Genomic DNA, 20,798 nt, shown 5'->3' on the forward strand with positions numbered 1-20,798 from the left:
CAAGCCACATGATAAGATGCGTGGGTTGACAGTCTCAGACACGGAGGAAGATGGGAATTCGTCCTCCACCACCCGGATTGAGGCGAATCACTACGCGACCACAAGGACTTAAAAGTGCATTCCAAATTGGGGGGGAAAAAGGGGAAAAATCCAAAAAAAAAAATCAACAAGCTTTTCTACCCTATTATTCTGCACAAGCGTTTGAAATTTTCATGGCCTTGTTCTCATTTTTATGTATTCTCTGGCAAAGAGGTAAGTGGTGTCTTTTGAGTTTCACTGAGAAAGTGAAGATAAACACTTTAATGTGATTCTTAAAGCTTGTGTTATCAGACACAGACTGTGCAGTTTTTCACATTATTGTTTACAATTCTCCACATTTAGGATAAAAGTAATTGAAACTGTTATGTAGCAATTGTTAAACAAATCAAATCTATCTTATATTTTAGCTTCTTCAGATTAGTCATCCTTTGTCTAGATTTCAGTTCCATACACTCTGGGCATTCTGTCAACCAACTTTATGACAGTTGTTGGCTTCTTTTCTTTCAATATCAAGCATGGCCAGGTCTAAGGGGGATTCCCCTAGATTTCCTTGTAACCCATCCACCCCCCCCCCCCCCCCCCCAAAAAGTCCAACATATCCATTAAAAATGAATAGAAATTCACACATAGTCACAATTTATTTTTGTCTACAAAACTAACTTTTAAGCATCTAATTATAAGCCTTTAGGTCAATTAATTTTTAAGTTCATGAAAAGTGTTAATTCAGTTAAGGGTGTATATACTATGACTATTAAATTGTGTTAAAACTTAGCAGAGAGCTCCTACCCTCTTATTTGTATATTAAATCATTATCCAAATAGCCAAATGATATAATAAATGACTTTGCAAGGGGCCGGGGATGTATAGATTTTTCAAATGTTCAAAAAACATTTGAAATCTGTGGAAAACTGTTGGACTTTAAATGGAGTTCTGCTGGTGCAGATTCCATGCAGACCTGCACATGAACCTGTACCTTCAAACTGTGCCCTGATCTGCCTTCTCTTTTCTCATGTTAGTCCAATCCAGTCTTCCACCTGCACGTTATAAGGAGGTGATGGCAGCGTTGTTGGCCTGGCTGCAGCAGTGTGAGAATAAACTATCCATCCCCTCCACTGCAGTCACGGAGTACCCAGTCATGGAGCAGAGACTCAAAGACATCATGGTTTGAGTTTTTTTTTTTCTTGAAATATTGATAAGTCCATTATTGAACTATTCACCATTGTTCTTGCACCGTAACTATCGTTAAATTTGTATTTATAGTAAGACTATAACAACAGGTAAAACCGAGGATGGGTCCTCATTATAATTGGTGAACAATGTAACTGTGGCTTCAACAAAATCAGCCTATGGAATTTGTCATCAAAAGTAATAGAAATTATAAACACATGGGTACCTAGTTAGTAGATTCCTTTGCTCACCAAATCTGCAACATTTCCACCAAAATACCATAGTAAGCTTGTTCTAAGGAATTGTATAGGTAATTTTCAGGGTGCAGTCTGTTATGGTTTGTCTCGTACAAACCAAATTGACTTTTGCCAACATTCAACATTAAATCAACATCAATACATATTTTATGCCATGATATGTATAACTAAGAAATAAAAACAGAAGAATTCATTACGAGGGCATTTTGTTTGCCCTCACATTAAAAAAGTTCAGGGGTATTTTTGTTGGCAGTTTTGCTCCGTGCCCCCCTAAATTTCTGACCCTGGCAATAAATAATGGGCAGTGGTAGCTCAGCGGTTAAGGCTCTGGGTTACTGATCAGAAGGTCGGGGGTTCAAGCCCCAGCACCGCCAAGATGCCACTGTTGGCCCCTTGAGCAAGGCCCTTGACCCTATCTGCTCCAGAGGGTGCCGTATCATGGCTGACCCTGCACTCTGACCTCAGCCTAGCTGGGATATGTGAAAAAGAAGAATTTCACTGTATATGTGCAAATGTATAATGTGTGATAAAGAAAATTATAAAACAATTTTTTTAATTATTATTATAATGACAGTACTTTTTGTGTGTTTTGACTATGTACCGTCCAATATTTATCTTAATGGAAAACCCACAATTAATGTACTGTTCTTATGGTTACTTTCTCAGGTGAACATGATTTCTGTTTGCAAGTGTCTATTTGTCGGCAAGTGAACATTTATTTTCGGACTAATGTAACCAATATTTGTGGTTACTTTTATGTTGTTTGAAAATGCTATAAAAATGTCCTTTATGTTATGTGTAGAATTAAACCTGTTTTATGCATTTTTTGTGCGTGTGTAATTGAAAAAGTATCGTTGCGATCAGTTAAACTTCAGATGTGTAAAGCCAAAAAGATATATTAAAAAGCAAGAATTGCTGTTTGTACACTGAATATCGATTAGAAAGGGTCAGATGCCCCCAAACCCTCCATAATTTGCACACTGGTTACTACAATTAGTGTAACTATAGTAAAACAATGGTCAATTTTATAATACATTTGTGTTACCGCTATTTGTTTTTCAAATTGTCCAAAAATTATTCTATTTAAAGCATTACTTTTTTGTTAATCAGAACATTCATTGTGAATTCTTAACTATATGTGTGCATGAAAACTGCTTTATGCACACTGGCAGCCAAAAGTTTGGAATAATGTACAAATTTTGCTGTTTCGGAAGGAAATTGGTACTTTAAGTGGCATTCAATTGATCACAAAGTATAGTCAGGACATTACTGATGTTAAAAACAGCACCATCACTATTTGAAATTAGTCATTTTTGATCAAATCAAGACAGGCCCCATTTCCAGCAGTCATCTCTCTAACACCTTATCCTTGAGTAATCATGCTAAATTGCTAATTTGGTACTAGAAAATCACTTGTCATTATATCAAACACAGCTGAAAGCTATTTGGTTCATTAAATTAAGCTTAACATTGTCTTTGTTTTGGAGTTGCCACAGTATGCAATAGACTGGCATGTCTTAAGGTCAAGATTAGGTCAAAAATAGCAAAAAAGAAACAGCTTTCTCTAGAAACTCGTCAGTCAATCATTGTTTTGAGGAATGAAGGCTATACAATGCTTGAAATTGCCAAAAAAAAAAAACCCAGAAGATTCCATACAAAGGTGTACAATACAGTCTTCAAAGACATAGGACAACTGGCTCTAACAAGGACAGAAAGAGATGTGGAAGGCCCAGATGTACAACTAAACAAGAGGATAAGTACATCAGAATCTCTAGTTTGAGAAATAGACACCTCACATGTCCTCAGCTGACAGCTTCATTGAATTCTACTCGCTCAACACCAGTTTCATGTACAAGAGTAAAGAGAAGACTCAGGGGTGCAGGCCTTATGGGAAGAATTGCAAAGAAAATGCCACTTTTACATCAGAAATACAAAAAGAAAAGGTTGGAGTGGGCAAAGAAACACAGACATTGTACAACAGATAATTGGAAAAGAGTGTTATGGATCTTAACCCCATTGAGATTTTGTGGGATGAGCTAGACTGTAAGGTGCGTGAGAAGTGTCCGACAAGACAGCCACATCTATGGCAAGTGCTACAGGAAGCGTGGGGTGAAATGTCACCTGAGTATCTGGACAAACTGACAGCTAGAGTGCCAAGTATCTGCAAAGCTGTCATTGCTGCACATGGAGGATTTTTTGATGAGAAATATTTTAAGTAGTTTAAGAAGTTCTGATTTTGTTTTGTTTTTGTTTTTTTCAGATTGTAATAGTAAATTTTCACGTTATTAATAACCTGACTATACATTGTGATCAGCTGATTGCCACTTTGGTGAATAAAAGTACCAATTTCTTTCCATAATAGCGAAATCTGTACATTATTACAAACTTTTGGCTGCCAGTGTACACTGAATATGTTTTCACAATATTTCATAGGCAATTCAAGCAGCACAGAAGGAGCATCAGAGTGAGGTGGATGATCTCAATAAGATGGCTGAGCAGGTGTTCCAGAAAACACCACCTGAGATCTGTCAGAAGTACCGGACTGAGCTGGACAACATGATGGTGCGCTGGAGACGCGTGTGTGAGCAGCTGGAGGAGAACATTCAGGAGCTGCAGGATCACATGATCAAACTACAGCAGTTCCAGGCACGTGCTGCTGAAACAACATGCTGAACAGGCTTTTCCTTTAATTGCACTGGCCCTAGTTTCCCTGTAGCAGATACACTTCACAGACACTACACTAGGTGGTTTCCAAATAGACTGTACTACAGGGTATATGCTAAGTAAGGAATAATGTACAGTCAGCCACAAAATAATCTTTGTCATTTTTGCAAAATAAACCCAAACAGGGTGATCAGGAAGTCTTGTATCACTCTGAATGAGTTTATTTTGTGATTATGACCAGCGATACTAGCACAGCCATGTAGAATATTGGTTGCCTGGGACAACAGTCAATCATACAGCTTAATGGTCAGTATACAAATATATTTGACTAAAGAATGCCGCAATCGACCAATCAGATTCTGGTTTTCCTGAAAGCTGTGTATTAATGCTTAATATCAAAGCAAATTATGCTTCCCCTACAATTTCTTAAGAGAAATAAAAACAGACACAAATAAGATAATTGTTTACGCACAGTGAGAATATAGAGCTTTGAAATTAGTGTAGATATAATATTCAGGTAATTGGGTCTTGGAAAGATTTTTTGGGATTCATTTTGAGAAATATTTTGACTGCAGACTTTGGGAACTTGACTAACCTGAGTGCAGTTTATGACATTTTTGTGATCTTTTCTGAAATGAGACCTGTGTGAGATTATTTGGGTCTGTATTTCAGGTGGAAAATTTGATAAGCACTTTTTTGATTTGCTCTCTGTTTGATTTAATTGCTCTCTAGAAACTATTGAGGTAATAAAGAGATCTTTTTTCAGATTAACATTTTTATTGGTTGATTCTCTAACATAACACAAAACAAAGCAAAATATACATGCACAGAGTCAACCATTATCCCCTTTAACCCCCATTAATTCCCTATCCCCCTCCCAGTCCCCAACCCCACCCCAACCCCCAACAAACATTCCCGTGGTCCAAGCCTGAGAATATACATACAAACGCGAAGAGGAAAAAAAGAGAGAGAAAAAAAGTGTTTTTCTCCACATGTCCCTCACGAGAGCCTTCCAGAAAGGTCATATATTTGTCCCATTTCTTACCATATTCATCTAATCTGCCAAGCTGTTTGTATGGCATCTTTTCAAATGCCGCCACCCTACCCATTTCGGTGAACCATTCTTGATATGAGGGAATGCCAATTGACTTCCATCCTCTAAAAATTATTTGTCTGGTAATCATTACACTAGTTTGGACCCAGCTTTTTGTTTATTTGTCACCTACTTTAATAACCACCCATCACCCAATATACATAGTCTAGGGTAGAATGAAATTTGAGTGTCTAGAGCCTCACAGATGAAATTCTGGACTCTTAACCAGAATTCTTGAATCTTAGCGCAGAACCACAGATATATCTCCATCCTCCAACTGACATCGCCAGCAGGTAGCTGTGTCTTTTAAACCAAGCCTAAACAATCTAGAGGGGGTCCATTAGAAATGAAATCTTAAACTGAATAAGGTGTACCCTTGCATTCCTAGACATAGTTTTAACATTTTTCAAAATTCTTACCCACTCCCCATTCTCAGGTACCAAGTTCAGATCTCTTTCCCATTACCTCTTAAGACCTGTTAAGACTCCATCACCAAGACTCTGAATCAATGAGGAATTATACACTGATGCTTCATGCCCTTTTCCAAAGGCTGTGAGCACCATACAAAGAGGGTCTGCAGTTTTAGGGGGCTTGTACTACCACCAAAAATAGTACAAAGTAAATGGCGCTACTGTAAATACCTGAAAAAACTGAGACCTAGAAATCCCAAATTGCTGTTTATATTTTCAATTGATCTCAAAGCTCCATTTTCATAAAGGTCACCAAGTGTAGCAACACCCCTCTCCATCCATTCTTTCCAGCAAAAGGGGGAATTGTTAATACATAGTTTGGGGTTTAGCCATATGCTTGAGGAAACATTTAGCTAAGAATCAAAATTTGACATACGGGAAACCTTTGTCCATACGGAATTTAAGTGTGAAAAAATAGAGATACCATTTGTGATTTTTCTTTCCTATTTGTTGTGGAAAAAAGTGTCTACTGTATATATAAAAAACAAATATAGTGAATGCATCTTCTAATATATCTTAATTTCATCCCATGGTAGAATGACACAAAGACCTTGCAGAAGTGGATGGCAGAGGTTGATGTTTTCCTGAATGAGGAATTGCCAGCACTGGGAGACGCTGAGGCCTTGGAGAAACAGTTGGAACAGTGCACGGTGAAGACACTTAATTTATTTAGCAATAAAACTAACTTGGAATAGACCTGCTGATGCCATTCTGATCTAGAGCAAGATGTGCTAAAAAAAACAACAGAGGGCACTTTCCATGAATAGGAGACAATTTGGTGTCCAATTGCTTTCTATATATATATAAGTTCTATATATTTTTTGTAAAAGCTATTAGATATGTTATACAACGTAATCCAAACATAATCTTATAAATACACATCTGTTAAAAATATTAGTTTTTCTTTTCAATCTTTTCTGTTTTATCTCTTTTCTTTCTCTGTTTTAATTTTTCGCTTTATTACTTTTTAAACGTACACCCCCACCCCGTATAAAATAAACAAACTCAAACTCATAAACTGTGCTCTAAATTAAAATGAACCTAGCATGACTACTATTAAAAATGATTTTAGCCTATTCAACCTTTTGGCCTTCTCGACTGTATTCAACAATAAAATAATGAAACCAATAAATATTCAAGTTAATGTAAGAAAAAATTTGAATAAATAGTTTACTTGCATTTATGGGAAATATAAATATTTCAGTAACTATAATGTTAATTTTAATGTGTATTTAATGTTTAATGCTAGAAAATCAAACAAATCGGGGGTTTAAACTGTATTTATACATTGTGAACTTCATATAAAATGAGCAGAAAATAATACAGCTAATATAATATTGAGTTTGCACTCCTTAGGCTGACAATATTTTAAGAAACATTTTCTGAAGCTTGAACAACTCCTCTTACAGATCATTCGTTAAAAATGCAAAAGCAACTTAATTTTTAAGAGTTTCGGTCCTATTTTACACTCTATTTGTGGAAAGTGCCAATGGCCCAAAAACACACCATAGTGTTTTTCATGAACATGGCCCAAAAATTTAAATTCAGGAGAGCGCACATCTTTTTCAGTGGCAAAGCTTAGCCTAAATTAAAGCATTGGTCTGGATGAGAAAGAACTGTTTCTCACTAAGATGAAATCTGAAAAAACACATTGTTGGTAGTGCTGTTAATATAGCCGCGGCAGTAGATGAATAAGCCAGGAACCCATTGGGACCCGACTCAGTAATGCCCATGCTTTCTCCTTTCAGGCAACCATTGGAAATTATTTTCCATATTACTGGTCATGAAAACTGCTGCTTATCATGAAATGTTATTTTTCACATACTATTTCAATATTTTTTTTGTACCCCATGGTACATTTGCTGCAATAATATGGCAATAGCTTTTAGAATTGGGTCAGTGCATTGGTATGACCTGGTTTTCAGAGTGGCCAACACCGTCTATTTCAAACATCCTCATTTGATTTGCCAGGCTCTGGTGAATGACATCCACACTGTCCAGCCGAGTCTGAATGGAATCAATGAGGTGGGACTGGCCTTGAAGAGGGAAGCCGAGGTGCCGTTTGCCATCAAAATACAGAAGATGCTGGATGAACTCAATGCTCAGTGGGAGCTCATTTGCAAACAGGTAATTAATGTGCCACATGGGCTTTATACTAATTAATTATGAGGTGAGGTGCAATTTAATCCTCTAAAGAAGCCCATGCATACCATTTTCACACCAAGGCAATATCTAAGTTTAGTGATGTTAGTAGAGCTTTCCATGGAGTTTTTAGCCGAAGGCTTGACACAAAAAGATGATTGAACTGTTTGTTGTTGTTCCACAGGCTTATCTAAAGAAATCTGCCTTGAAAGGAGGGCTGGATATGACGGTGAGTTTGAGCAAGGAGATGCAGGAAATGCAGGAATGGATAGCTCAAGCCGAGGAAGAGTACCTGGAACAAGACTTCCAGTACAAAACACCTGAGGAGCTTCAAAAGGCCGTGGAAGAGTTGAAGGTTTGATCTTTCACTGGTTTGAGTGGTTATAATCTTAGTATCACCTTAGTTTCTTATTTCATGAATAAAAGATACATTTCACAATAAAAGAATAACATCAATAACTCAAAATTAAAACTCTGGGATTTCTGCTTTTATTGTTTTAAAGGGATAGCTCCCAAAAAAAAAAAAAACAACAAAAAAAAAACACCTTACCAGATGTGTATGACTTTCTTTCTTCTGCTGAACATAAACAAAGATTTTTAGAAGAAGCTCTGTTGGTCAATACAATGCAAGTGAATGGTGTCCAGAACTTTGAAGCTCCAAAAAGGACATAGGCAGCATAAAAGTAATCCATATGACTGCAGTGGTTTAATCCATGTCTTCTGAAGCGATATGATAGGTGTTGGTAAGAAACAGATCAATATTTAAATCCTTTTTTACTATAATTTCTCCACTCTGCCTAATGATCTGTTTTTCACATATCGTCTCTGAAGACATGGATTAAACCACTGGAGTCGTGTGGATTACTTTTATGCTGCCTTTATGTGCTTTTTGGACCTTCAATGTTCTGGCCACCATTCACTTGCATTGAATGAATGAAGAATTGAGATATTCTTCTAAAAATCTTAATTTGTGTTCTGTAGAAGAAAGAAAGTCATACACATCTGGAATGACATGAGGGTGAATAAATGATGAGAACTGTCCCATTAAAAATGTAATTTGTGACAAAAATGGTACCAGCTGAAAAGTGTCAAGACTCTTAAGTTTAAAGAAAAGGGGGGAGGAAAAAAAAACCTTGATGTAGTGAGAACAACATTTTTGAGATTCTCCCCAGGTAACTGTTGACTGACATTTAGACAAGAGATATTAATCTCAGGCAAATTCTGGGTTAACGTCCCAGGTTCAATATAAATCATTCTGTTTTAGCAGCAGGGATCTTCCTTTCTTTTATTCTCTCTGCTCTCATGCCAGGATTGGCTTAACTTTGCAAACAGAGGCTTAGGAGAAAGCTGATGTTTGCCAACCTTGGTGGAAACCTCTGTTGAATGCTCTCGTTATTTCCTTCTCTCTTCCATTCAGAGGGCTCAAGAGGAGATCCATCAAAAGAAAACCAAGGTGAAGCTGCTATCGGATAAAGTCACCAATTTCATTTCAAAAGCTCCTCCTGTAGCCCATGATGCCCTGAAGGCAGAACTGGATGTTTTGACTTCAAACTACCAGCGATTGTGCAGTCGGCTTGATGGAAAATGCAAGACTTTAGAGGTGAGCGTGACAGTCTGTTTCATGGAGTTTTGCAGGTGTGCCTTAAATCTAAAGCAAGTTAGAGTGCATTCAAGTCAGTTATCAGTCTGTGTATTCCCTGGGAATCAAAGCCATGATCTTAATGTTGCTAGTACCATGCTCTATCAGCTGAACTGCAGGAACTAGGTTCAATTCCTAAAGTACAGTGCTAGGGAGTAACTAACGAAAAGTTGTGAGGCTACTAACTAAACTAAAGATGCATCCTAAATTGCATACTTCTGTACTATTCTACACTATTTTGTAGTGTTAGTAGTGTGAGAAGTGTGATCACACTGAAAATGCAATGAAAAAAAGTGTACTACAAGAACCCGGATGATGTACTTCTTCAACCGAAACAATGGAGTGTGGATTATATATACTATTATATATTATATATATTTCTGGTGCCACCCTAGGGAGATGGTGCCTTACGCAGACTGCGTAATATGCGTATAGGGACTGGTGGTACTCCGCACCTGTTTTAATAACAAGCTCCTCTTCATTTTCTTGACATTGTCCCGTTCTGTGGAGATGTTTTTTCAGGGTTTTTCCTGGGTCAAAAATGATTAAGTAGCGCGCGTGATCCTGCTCTGTGCTCTCCTGTAAATATCAGGAATCCTGCTGGACTCGCACACTTGCGTGATCCAGAGATAGCGCACACGACGCTCACATGAATCACGGATGTGCACATCAGATGAGAAGAAATTTTATAAAATTCTGTCCATGTTTCTTAAATTCTCTCAGTCTCGTGTGAACACCTGCCCACTGATAGATAAGCCCACACTGCGCGCATGAAAATGTACATAACGCGAAATACAGGATATAGCAAAATCTCTATCGATTGACATTTTATATCATCACCACGATATGTATCGTCATATCGCCCAGCCCTATGGGACAATAATTAGAACAGTCCACTAAAATTTCCTCTTTCTCATATGTAGCGCTGGAAAGTCAGATTCATTTTAGTGAATCAGTTCGTTTGGATGATTCTAGTAAATGAAATGAAATCTTTTCATTTACAAGAATCATCCAAATGAACCAATTCACTAAAATGAATCGGACTCCCAAATGAACCAGTTCACTAAAATGAATCAGACTCTCCAGTGCTACATATGAGTAAAATTATTAATTGAATCTTTTCCATATGCTGCATATATTCTATTATATTAGAGTTATATAAATTAGGGTTTCTTCAAGTTTGTTGTTGTTTAGTGTAAATTTATCTGTTCCAGTAAACAGTGTTAATCTCATCAACAAAATTACTGAAGAAAATGTTGGTTGACAAAGGGTTTTTTGATTTTGTCAAAGACAACGAAGACAGACAAAAAAGTCGCATCATGACGACAATCATACAGTTTTAATTCAAACATACTGTTGATGAAAATATGACAAGATGTGGGATTAATCAGCAATATCTTCAACAGAAACATAATATTACAATTTACATCTGCACAGAAAATGAAGCAAATAAACAGGTGAACTTGAACAAGGTTACGCGCTAGTCAGGATGCGTGACTTGCATTGTGTATACGCCGTTTGCTTAAAAACGTGCTAAATGAGTCTAAACCTCTAAACTTTGATGAATTTACAACACAGTAACTTCTAAAAATTGTCTAATGCTTCAGTATATTTATTATATGCTATTATTTCAGGAACTCGGCTTCTCAGGACAGTTTTCCTACATATTAAATTCATTTTTATTTTATTTTTTATATTTGAATATTTTATTAAAGTTTGGTCTCTTACAGTTTGATAAAAAAAAAATTAACAGTTTACATAAAAAATATAACTAAAATATAAAACTGAAAAGTAACACTGGCTTGTTACTTGACAAGCTACAGTTTTATAGTAGATTCCCCAATACATCTAAAGTCCCACTTTTAGTGTACCTTTGATCAAGGCTCTTTGGTTTTTATACAAACTAACTCTATGAGTCCTCCTGAATCCATGTGAGATGTGAATGTACATGTTGGTGATATATGATTAACCAGATGCATCGCTCCATCTCTGCTGGCTGTTGTAGGAGGTGTGGGCGTGCTGGTGTGAGCTGCTGTCTTATCTGGAGCTGGAGAATGCCTGGATGGATCTACTGGAGAAGAAACTTGATGAAACGGAAACCATTCAAGGAGGTGTAGAGGAACTAGAAGAAGCTTTGAATGTGAGTGCATAGCTATGGACTCAAGAAGACCATTTGGTGAAACGGAAAGCATTGTGTAGACAATAATACAAAAAAATTATTGGATTTAAGTATTTGCTTAGAAAGAAAACAGACATTTGTGGACGTACAGTAAGAATATAGAGCTATAAAATGAATGTGGATAGCATAGATAATTTGATCTTGGAAGTTTTTCGGAGAAAATTTCAGAACATTACGTGACCGTGGCAACATTTTTGTGAAATTAAATTTTGTGTCTTATTACACGTTTTGCTGCAGTTTTCCATTGAAATGTCCAGCGGGGGGCGCCAAAATCAAGTTAAATTATGTTGTAATTAGACAATGTTTTTAAGGTGAATATTAGATGGAGGTTTTAATGAGTAAAACGTACCTCCCTAACCTCAAACTTTAACCTAAACCTAACCATTAGTGTTTTAAATGCAAATGAGAAGTAAACAAAACACACATCCTGACCCTAAACCAACGCCTAAACCTATCCGATAGTGTCCAAAAATAAAATGCAAAATGAAAAGCACATTTTCTGAAGCAACCACGTCATTCCGTGTCACTTCTATGGCACTGTCCTTTCACGTGTAATAACATGTAAATGTAGGTGGGTGTGTAATACAAGCGTTAGAACAATTTTCAGTCATTTTTCAAATGATGCATTATAGTACAAGTGTATTGACATCATAACAAAGCAGTGTGTGAGTAATAGTGTGAAAAATAATTATTTATAAATCCATAATCAGCCATTGTAGTTGTGATTTGTGTGAAAGTGAATAAAATGCAAAGTTGTTGTAGAGCCTTCAGTGTTAATTTCATCAGGAAACTGATGGAATGTAGAACACAGGACATAAAAGTCAGTTTGCAAAAATGTCGTTCATTCTATGAGACTAGGTTGGAATTTTTTTAGTTCATATGGAAATCTCTGACTTTTGATTACAGACTTTGATATCTTGTTTGTAACATTGTTGAGATCTCTTCTGAAACTCTAAAGGAGACACATGTGAGATTACTACAACTGAGATACAAAGGAGATTTATTCTGTAATTTTTCTTTTCAGTGGGCTAATGATGCACTGGTAATGATAAAGTAGTCATACTGGAAATGTTTCTTTTAAAACTAAAAGTTTTAGGTGTAGAACTACACTACATCTATAACAGAGGTGTCAAACTGTTATTGAAACTGGTCAACAATCTTCATTTGTAATGTTTCCTTTTCCTTTCAGTCCTTAGACACCATGATGAGGGAGCATCCTGAGTATAACCGCAACCAGATCCATGAACTAGCCCAGACCCTTATGGACGGCAGAGTCCTCAATGAGCTTATACACAAAAAAGTGGAGGACTACAACACACGCAGGGATGAGCTAATGCAAAGGGTAGGAGCAGCGCTTTCAATAGTGTTTTCCACCTAAATTATTATGCAATAGCTGAAGCCTTCCCTTCCTCTTTTCGATCTCAATGACAGGCTTTGCAAAGGCGACAGCAGCTGGAGAAGAGTTTGCAGTGGACCCAAGAGAATGACAAAACACTCCGTAACATTCTGGACTCTCTGAACACCACTGACCGACATTTGACTGCTTACATAGCAGATGGCATAGATGCTGCTCAGATACCACAGGAGGCCCAGGTATTCAGATATCTCACATCTGTTTGGACAAACAAACATTAAAGTTATTAACTTTTCTGGAGCATAGTTTTGTGATTCACACAGAATAGTTTAATGGACTTCATTTTATATGGAAAATTAAAGTTCCAAATAGTTCCAGCTCAAAAATACGATTCGATAAGCTACAAAACTTCAAAATAGTTGTTATACACACACCTGTGACCATACATCAGTTGATTTCTATGGTCATATGCCATCGTCAATTTACAACCATAAACAGCCTGAAGTTAGCCTAATGAATTACATTACTTATTGGAAGAATTGTTTATTTTATTACTATTATTAATGATGACGTGATTTATTAATTGAACATTAGTGTCCTTTATAATATTGCTTTATAATGTTGCTGCCATATTATAAAAGCAATAAGCCACTCGAACTCAAATATTACAATGATTTTACTATGATAACTGGTAAAGATATACCAGTAACCAAAAATGATAAGACTGGGGGGAACCAAAGATAAAAGTTTAAGAATCTGTCATTGAAAATACCCAAATTGGTCAACTACTAACCTGAATATTGTCTATGGTGGTTATGGCCCTGGTTTAGGTTAAGGATGTGGGAAAATCCCTGTAATGCATGACCTAAAGTGGTGTATCGCTTTGTGTAAATTGTTTTTTTTCCCCCGTCAACATTTTTTTAACCCTCATGCACTGATCAGTCATTTTTGACAGAAATCAATTTTGTTTCTTCAATAAAACTGGTTTCCTTTATCTGACGGGTACGAGACTTGGTGACTTTTCATCCATTTGATATCTGAACACACACAAAGAAATTGGAGTTGATTCGATCAGTCTAAGTGGTAGAAGGAAAAAAAAAAAAAAAGTTACTTCCCAGTTAAATTTTTGTTTTTCATTATTTATTATATAAATAAGTCACAATACAGAAAAACACACACCAAAATGAATTGGTGAAACCATAACACATCTATAATACACAAACACAAGGGTCAAAATCAAAAGTAACAGTCAATATCTGGTGTGGCCAGATGCAGTGCATCTCCTCCTCATGGACTGCACCAGATTTGCCAGTTCTTGCTGTGAGATGTTATCCCACTTTTCCACCAAGGCACTTGCAAGTTCCCGGACATTTCTGGGGGGAATGGCCCTAGCCCTCACCCTCCGATCCAACAGGTCCCAGACGTACTCAATGGGATGGAGATCTGGGCTCTTCGCTGGCAATAGCAGAACACTGACATTCCTATCTTGCAGAAAATCATGCACAGAATGAGCAGTATGGCTGGTGGCATTGTCATTCTGGAGGGTCATGTCAGGATGAGCCTGCAGGAAGGGTACCACATGAAGGAGGAGGATGTCTTCCCTGTAACACACAGTGTTGAGATTGCCTGCAGTGACAACAAGCTCAGTCAGATGATGCTGTGACACACCGCCTCAGACCATGACGGACCCTCCACCTCCAAATCGATCCAACTTCGACAATAAACGCGAGTCCGACCATTACCCCTGGTGAGACAAAACCATGACTTGTCAGTGAAGAGCACTTTTTGCCAGTCCTGTCTGGTCCAGTGAAGGTGGGTTTATGCCCACAGGCGACATTGTTGCCGGTGATGTCTGGTAAGGATCTGCCTTACAACAGGCCCTCAAGCAGTCAGTCCAACCTCTCTCAGCCTATTGCGGACAGTCTGAGCACTGATGGAGGGATTGTGCGTTCCTGGTGTAACTCGGGCAGTTGTTGTTGCCATCCTGTACCTGTCCCGCAGGTGTGATATTCGGATGTACCGATCTTGTGCAGGTGTTGTTACACATGGTCTGCCACTGTGAGGAAGATCAGCTGTCCTTCCTATCTCCCTGTAGCGCTGTCTTAAGCATCTCACAGAACGGACATTGCAATTTATTGCCCTGGCCACATCTGCAGTCCTCATGCCTCCATGCAGCATGCCTAAGGCACGTTCACGCAGATGAGCAGGGACCCTGGGCATCTTTCTTTTGGTGTTTTTCAGAGTCAGTAGAAAGGTCTCTTTAGTGTCCTAAGTTTTTATAACTGTGACCTTAATTGCCTACAGTCTGTAAGCTGTTAGTGTCTTAACGACCGTTCCACAGGTGCATGTTCATTAATTGTTTTTGGTTCATTGAACAAGCATGGAAAACATTGTTTAAACGCTTTACAATAAAGATCTGTAAAGTTATTTGGATTTTTACAAAATTATCTTTAAAATACAGTGTCCTGAAAAAGGGATGTTTCTTTTTTTTTTTTTTTTTTTGCTGAATTTATCTAAAAGCAGAACTTGTGACAAAATATAGAAATCATCATCTCTTCAACCAGGGATGAATAAGTAGCTCTCTGCAGCCATCTAGTGTTTATACTTGGAATTTCATCTTTTTTTTTTTCTTTTTTTTTTAAACGGACAGTACAGTTTGAGACTTAAAGCTTTCAAACCGTGTACCATTTATGAGGATTGGTTCAGTATCTGAGAAAATATTCATATAAAAAATCAAAAAGGAAATTTTCAAGGTCATATAGGTAAATAAATTAGTAAATAAAAAAAAATAATAAGGTCTAAAAAAAATGCACAACTTAATTGCTTTTACATTATTTAATTTAGAGTTGTTACATTTCTTTCATGAAAATGTAAAACATTACACATTTATTGTTTCCGGTCACTTTTGACCGGGAACAACTGGAATGTGATTTAACGATGAACGGTGCATAAGGGTAAATTATCATATAATATTTTTATATTATTATTTTATATTTGTATTTAAAACATAATTTAAAATTTATTTTTAATTTTATTTTCAATATTTTCAATATTCTTTTCAATATCATATTTAAGTGTATAAAAAAACATATGTAATGTTACAGTACTATGTATAAAAGGACATCACTGCTTACCTGATTATTGCCTTTTTAACAGAAAATCCAAAGTGAGTTCAATGGTCATGATACAACTCTGGATGACATGAAGAAAAAGGCCATTAAAGTTGATGCATCAGAAAAAGTGATCAGAGAGATTGACGCAACATATGTAAGAACCACAGATCAAATAACTTCAAACAGATAATTTTTTCTGGTATTATCAAAGCCATTATGTTTTAAAATAAGCTTAACTTCTCATATACAGTATATATTTTATACAGACTCATACATACAGATATGCCAAATAAATATAAAATATCAAATTGTTAATTTAACCAAACAATGACATTTTAATAATTTTTAAATTAACCCATGTTAATACCTGTTAAAAAAAAATTGTGTATTCTTGTTCTTTGGTAAGGTTAAATTATTGCAAGTGAAAACCAAGTTCCGGCTTTTCCAAAAGCCAGCCAACTTTGATCAGCGTTTGAGGGAATGTGAGCATATGTTAGAGGAGGTGAAAGGGAAGTTGGGAGTGTTGAGTATTCGGAGCGTGGAGCAGGAGGTGGTACAGTCACAGCTGGAGCAGTGCATGGTGGGTAATGTTGGCTTTATGGTGTTTTAATAGCTTTTATCCTATTTTTTATTTTATGAATACTTCAGTTGTTAATGCTGGAATTATTGCCATGCAGATTAACTGATTTCTTCATGTGAAATGTGTAATTAAAGTTATTTATTTTATTTTAAGTCTTAATAAAGTTTTATTAAAGTTAGAGTTTTATTCTTTGCTTCTTTAAATTCAAACATTTTCATCCGCTTCAAATGTTATTATAATTTGATGTATTATAAATTATGTTATGTATTATCTTTTATGTGTGTATGATGTCAGACTGACAGTACTAACATTACAGTGCTAAAATATTATTTTAAGAGTTAAAAGTTCTTTAAAAATGTTTTGACCGTAAGTTTTTAGTTTAGTGCTTGTCAGGAAGCAATATCACATTAATGGTAGTTTTAATGCATTCTCTTCAATCTGTTTCTCCTGTGCAGAATTTCTATAAGAACCTGAGTGAAGTGAAATCAGAGGTGGAGACAGTGATAAAGACAGGAAGACAGATTGTGCAGAGGCAGCAGACAGAGCAACCCAGGGAACTGGACAACAGACTGACGGCTCTTAAACTTGTGTACAATGACTTGGGTTCACAAGTAAGGCTTAATGCAAGACTGGGACACTACATATACAGTTGTGCTCAAAAGATTGCATACCCTGGCAGAAATTGTGAAATTTTGGCATTGATTTTGAAAATATGACTGATCATGCAAAAAATATTTTATTTAAGGATAATGATCATATGAAGCCATTTATTATCACATAGTTGTTTGGCTCCTTTTTAAATCAAAATGTAACAGAAATCACCTAAATGGCCCTGATCAAAAGTTTACATACCCTTGAATGTTTGGCCTTGTTACAGAAACACAAGGTGACACACACAGGTTTAAATGGCAATTAAAGGTTAATTTCCCACACCTGTGAATTTTTAAATTGCAATTAGTGTCTGTGTATAAATAGTCAATGAGTTTGTTAGCTCTCATGTGGATGCACTGAGCAGGCTAGATACTGAGCCATGGGGAGCAGAAAAGAACTGTCAAAAGACCTGCGTAACAAGGTAATGGAACTTTATAAAGATGGAAAAGGATATAAAAAGATATCCAAAGCCTTGAAAATGCCAGTCAGTACTGTTCAATCACTTATTAAGAAGTGGAAAATTTGGGGTCAGGTAGACCAAGAAAGATTTCAGCCACAACTGCCAGAAGAATTGTTCAGGATACAAAGAAAAATCCACAGGTAACCTCAGGAGAAATACAGGCTGCTCTGGAAAAAGACGGTGTGGTTGTTTCAAGGAGCACAATACGACGATACTTGAACAAAAATAAGCTGCATGGTCGAGTTTCCAGAAAGAAGCCAATGCTACAAAAAAGCCCTCGACACACCTCACAGCTTCTGGCACACTGTAATTTGGAGTGGCGAAACCAAAATAGAGCTTTATGGTCACAACCATAAGCGCTATGTTTGGAGAGGGGTCAACAAGTATTGTGCTCCTTGAAACAACCACGCTGTCTTTTTCCAGAGCAGCCTATATTTCTCCTGAACAATTCTTCTAGCAGTTGTGGCTGAAATCTTTCTTGGTCTACCTGACCTTGGCTTGGTATCAAGAGATCCCTGAATTTTTCACTTCTTAATAAGTGATTGAACAGTACTGACTGGCATTTTCAAGGCTTTTGGATCTTTTTATATCCTTTTCCATCTTTATAAAGTTCCATTACCTTGTAACCTCCTCGTGGTCATAATAATGTGGGTCTCACTCTCGGTGGGGCGCGTGGCGAGTTGTGTGTGGATGCCACGGAGAATAGCGTGAAGCCTCCACACGCACTATGTCTCCACGGTAACACACTCAACAAGCCACGTGAAAAGATGCGCGGATTGACGGTCTCAGACATGGAGGCAACTGAGATTCGACATCAGCCACCCGGATTGAGGCGAGTCATTACGCCACCACGAGGACTTAGAGTGCATTGGGAATTGGGCATTCTAAATTGGGGAGAAAAGGGGAGAAAATCAAAAAATAATTTTTTACCCCCTTCTTCCATTGGTCAGAAAAACAAATAGCCCCACCCTAGACTCACCACATTGGTTGAGTCAATGTTCAGTGTTCAATGCTCAATCAGAGCAATGTTTTGATAGTGCCATGGAACCACAGCATTTACACTTTTCAGGGAAATGAATCAACAAATTGCTTAGCTAAAGTTGTGTCCAAATATTAAGTTTGGATAGGAAAGTTTGGAATTCAGGTTTTTAAGACAATGAGAAACAAATTCAATCAGATTTGTCGAAGCTTTTGACTCGCACTGTGTTTCTGATTGTCTATACTGTTAGATTTGCCATTTTTTGAGTGAAATATTTCAAGTTACATTTATATCATTATTCGAAAGGATTCTGCTAAAATGTATAGTTTTCAGTTCTTTGATAATCATAGCGAATATAAGGCAGAAAAGCTTAGTATCATGATGTAGGGCAATTTCAGATTTGCTCATAAATGTCATCCCTTAACCTTTTGATTTGGTAATTTGTCATTGATGGCTTTGCATGTCTGACAGAGCTTTTCTTCTTATTGTCTCTCTGTAGGTGACAGAAGGAAAGCAGGAACTGGAGAAAATGTTGAAGTTATTAAGGAAGTTTAAGAAGGAGGTAAACAGCCTGACAGAATGGCTGGCAGCTACTGATGAGGAACTGACTCGCCGGTCTTCAGTGGAGGGGATGCCAAGTGACCTGGAGTCAGAACTGGCATGGGCAAATGTAAATGAATACTCAAATCATATTGGTTTCATTTCAACAGCAGTGTTCAACATTTGCTGCAAACTAAAAATACAATGCTGCATTAATTATTTTTTTTATCTTTGAAGCTAATGTAGCAAGTACTCCGATGATAAATTGAGAAATGGCTAATGTTTTATTTCTTCCTTATTTAATTTTAGACATGCAGTTATATTGGTTCACTAGTCATTAAAGGAATAGTTCACCCAAAAATTAAAATTCTCTTATCATTTACTCACCCTCATGCCATTCCAGATGTGTATGACTTTCTTTATTCTGCAGAACACAAAGATTTTTAGAAGAATATCTCAGCTCTGTAGGTCCATACAATGCAAGTGAATGATGACCAAAATTTTGAAGCTCCAATAAAGGCAGCATAAAAGTAATCCGTATGCCTCCAGTGGTTAAATCTATATCTATAGAAGCGATATGATAGGCAGGGTTGGGGAGTAATGGAATACATGTAACAGGATTACGTATTTAAAATGCAACATATTAGTAACTGTATTCCACTACAGTTGCAATTTAAATCATTGATAATTATAATACAGTTACATTCAGAAAGTATTTTGATTACTGAAGAGATTACTTTGCATTTTATTGTAATTTGTTTCATTTAATATTTAGTCCTTTCAGATGTTCTAGCTTTATGTATACATATAAATGATGCGATTCAACGTGCATTTGAACAGCGGTGAAACACTTTCTTATGATGTGCTACCTTCATACGAGCAGACTGAGAAGTAAGTTTGAAGTAAGTTTGGAGCAGAAGAAATAGAAATAAACCTTGTGTAAATTGTCAGCTTTATGCTAAGTTAAAATGCTATTTCTAGCCATTTTACATGCACATGTTACCAGGCACAATCATATTTGTTTGTCAAGAAAATTCACGTTGGATCATAATTTCTTTTTTCTAGTAAGACCTTTGATATTAGTGCAATATTCGTATTCTTGATAATAATTTTTGTATTGTTTTCCTGTAAAAATATCTAAAAATCCTTAAAACGAGATAAATTTGATTTATCTTGTTTTAGAAACAACACTGCATAAGATATTTAGGTTTATCAGAGAATGTATTTTGTCTTACTGTACTGGCAGAGTTTTTATAGTCAAAACAAGTGAAAAAATCTACCAGTGCTGAAGAAGTAATCCAAAGTATTTAGAATCCGTTACTGACCTTGAGTAATCTAATGGAATACGTTACAAATTACATTTTACAGCATGCATTCTGTAATCTGTAGTGGAATACATTTCAAAAGTAACCCTCCCAACCCTGATCATAGGTGTGGGTGAGAAACAGATCAATATTTAAGTCCTTTTTTA

General features: G+C 36.6%; 1 protein-coding gene across 1 annotated transcript in view; it reads left to right on the top strand.

The window, feature by feature from the left end:
- Positions 1-20,798, top strand: part of LOC127445224 (dystrophin-like) — a 157,977-nt gene that overhangs the window by 25,629 nt on the left and 111,550 nt on the right. The window contains exons 17-29 of the mRNA XM_051705117.1: positions 1,056-1,201; positions 3,897-4,109; positions 6,227-6,340; positions 7,662-7,817; positions 8,017-8,187; positions 9,250-9,432; positions 11,477-11,611; positions 12,840-12,992; positions 13,082-13,243; positions 16,161-16,271; positions 16,524-16,697; positions 17,153-17,308; positions 19,287-19,457. Coding sequence (XP_051561077.1) covers positions 1,056-1,201; positions 3,897-4,109; positions 6,227-6,340; positions 7,662-7,817; positions 8,017-8,187; positions 9,250-9,432; positions 11,477-11,611; positions 12,840-12,992; positions 13,082-13,243; positions 16,161-16,271; positions 16,524-16,697; positions 17,153-17,308; positions 19,287-19,457 — 2,045 coding nt within the window. The remainder of the gene's footprint in view (positions 1-1,055; positions 1,202-3,896; positions 4,110-6,226; positions 6,341-7,661; positions 7,818-8,016; positions 8,188-9,249; positions 9,433-11,476; positions 11,612-12,839; positions 12,993-13,081; positions 13,244-16,160; positions 16,272-16,523; positions 16,698-17,152; positions 17,309-19,286; positions 19,458-20,798) is intronic.

This window comes from Myxocyprinus asiaticus, chromosome 8 (assembly GCF_019703515.2).
Source record: "Myxocyprinus asiaticus isolate MX2 ecotype Aquarium Trade chromosome 8, UBuf_Myxa_2, whole genome shotgun sequence".
Classification (NCBI taxonomy): domain Eukaryota; kingdom Metazoa; phylum Chordata; class Actinopteri; order Cypriniformes; family Catostomidae; genus Myxocyprinus; species Myxocyprinus asiaticus.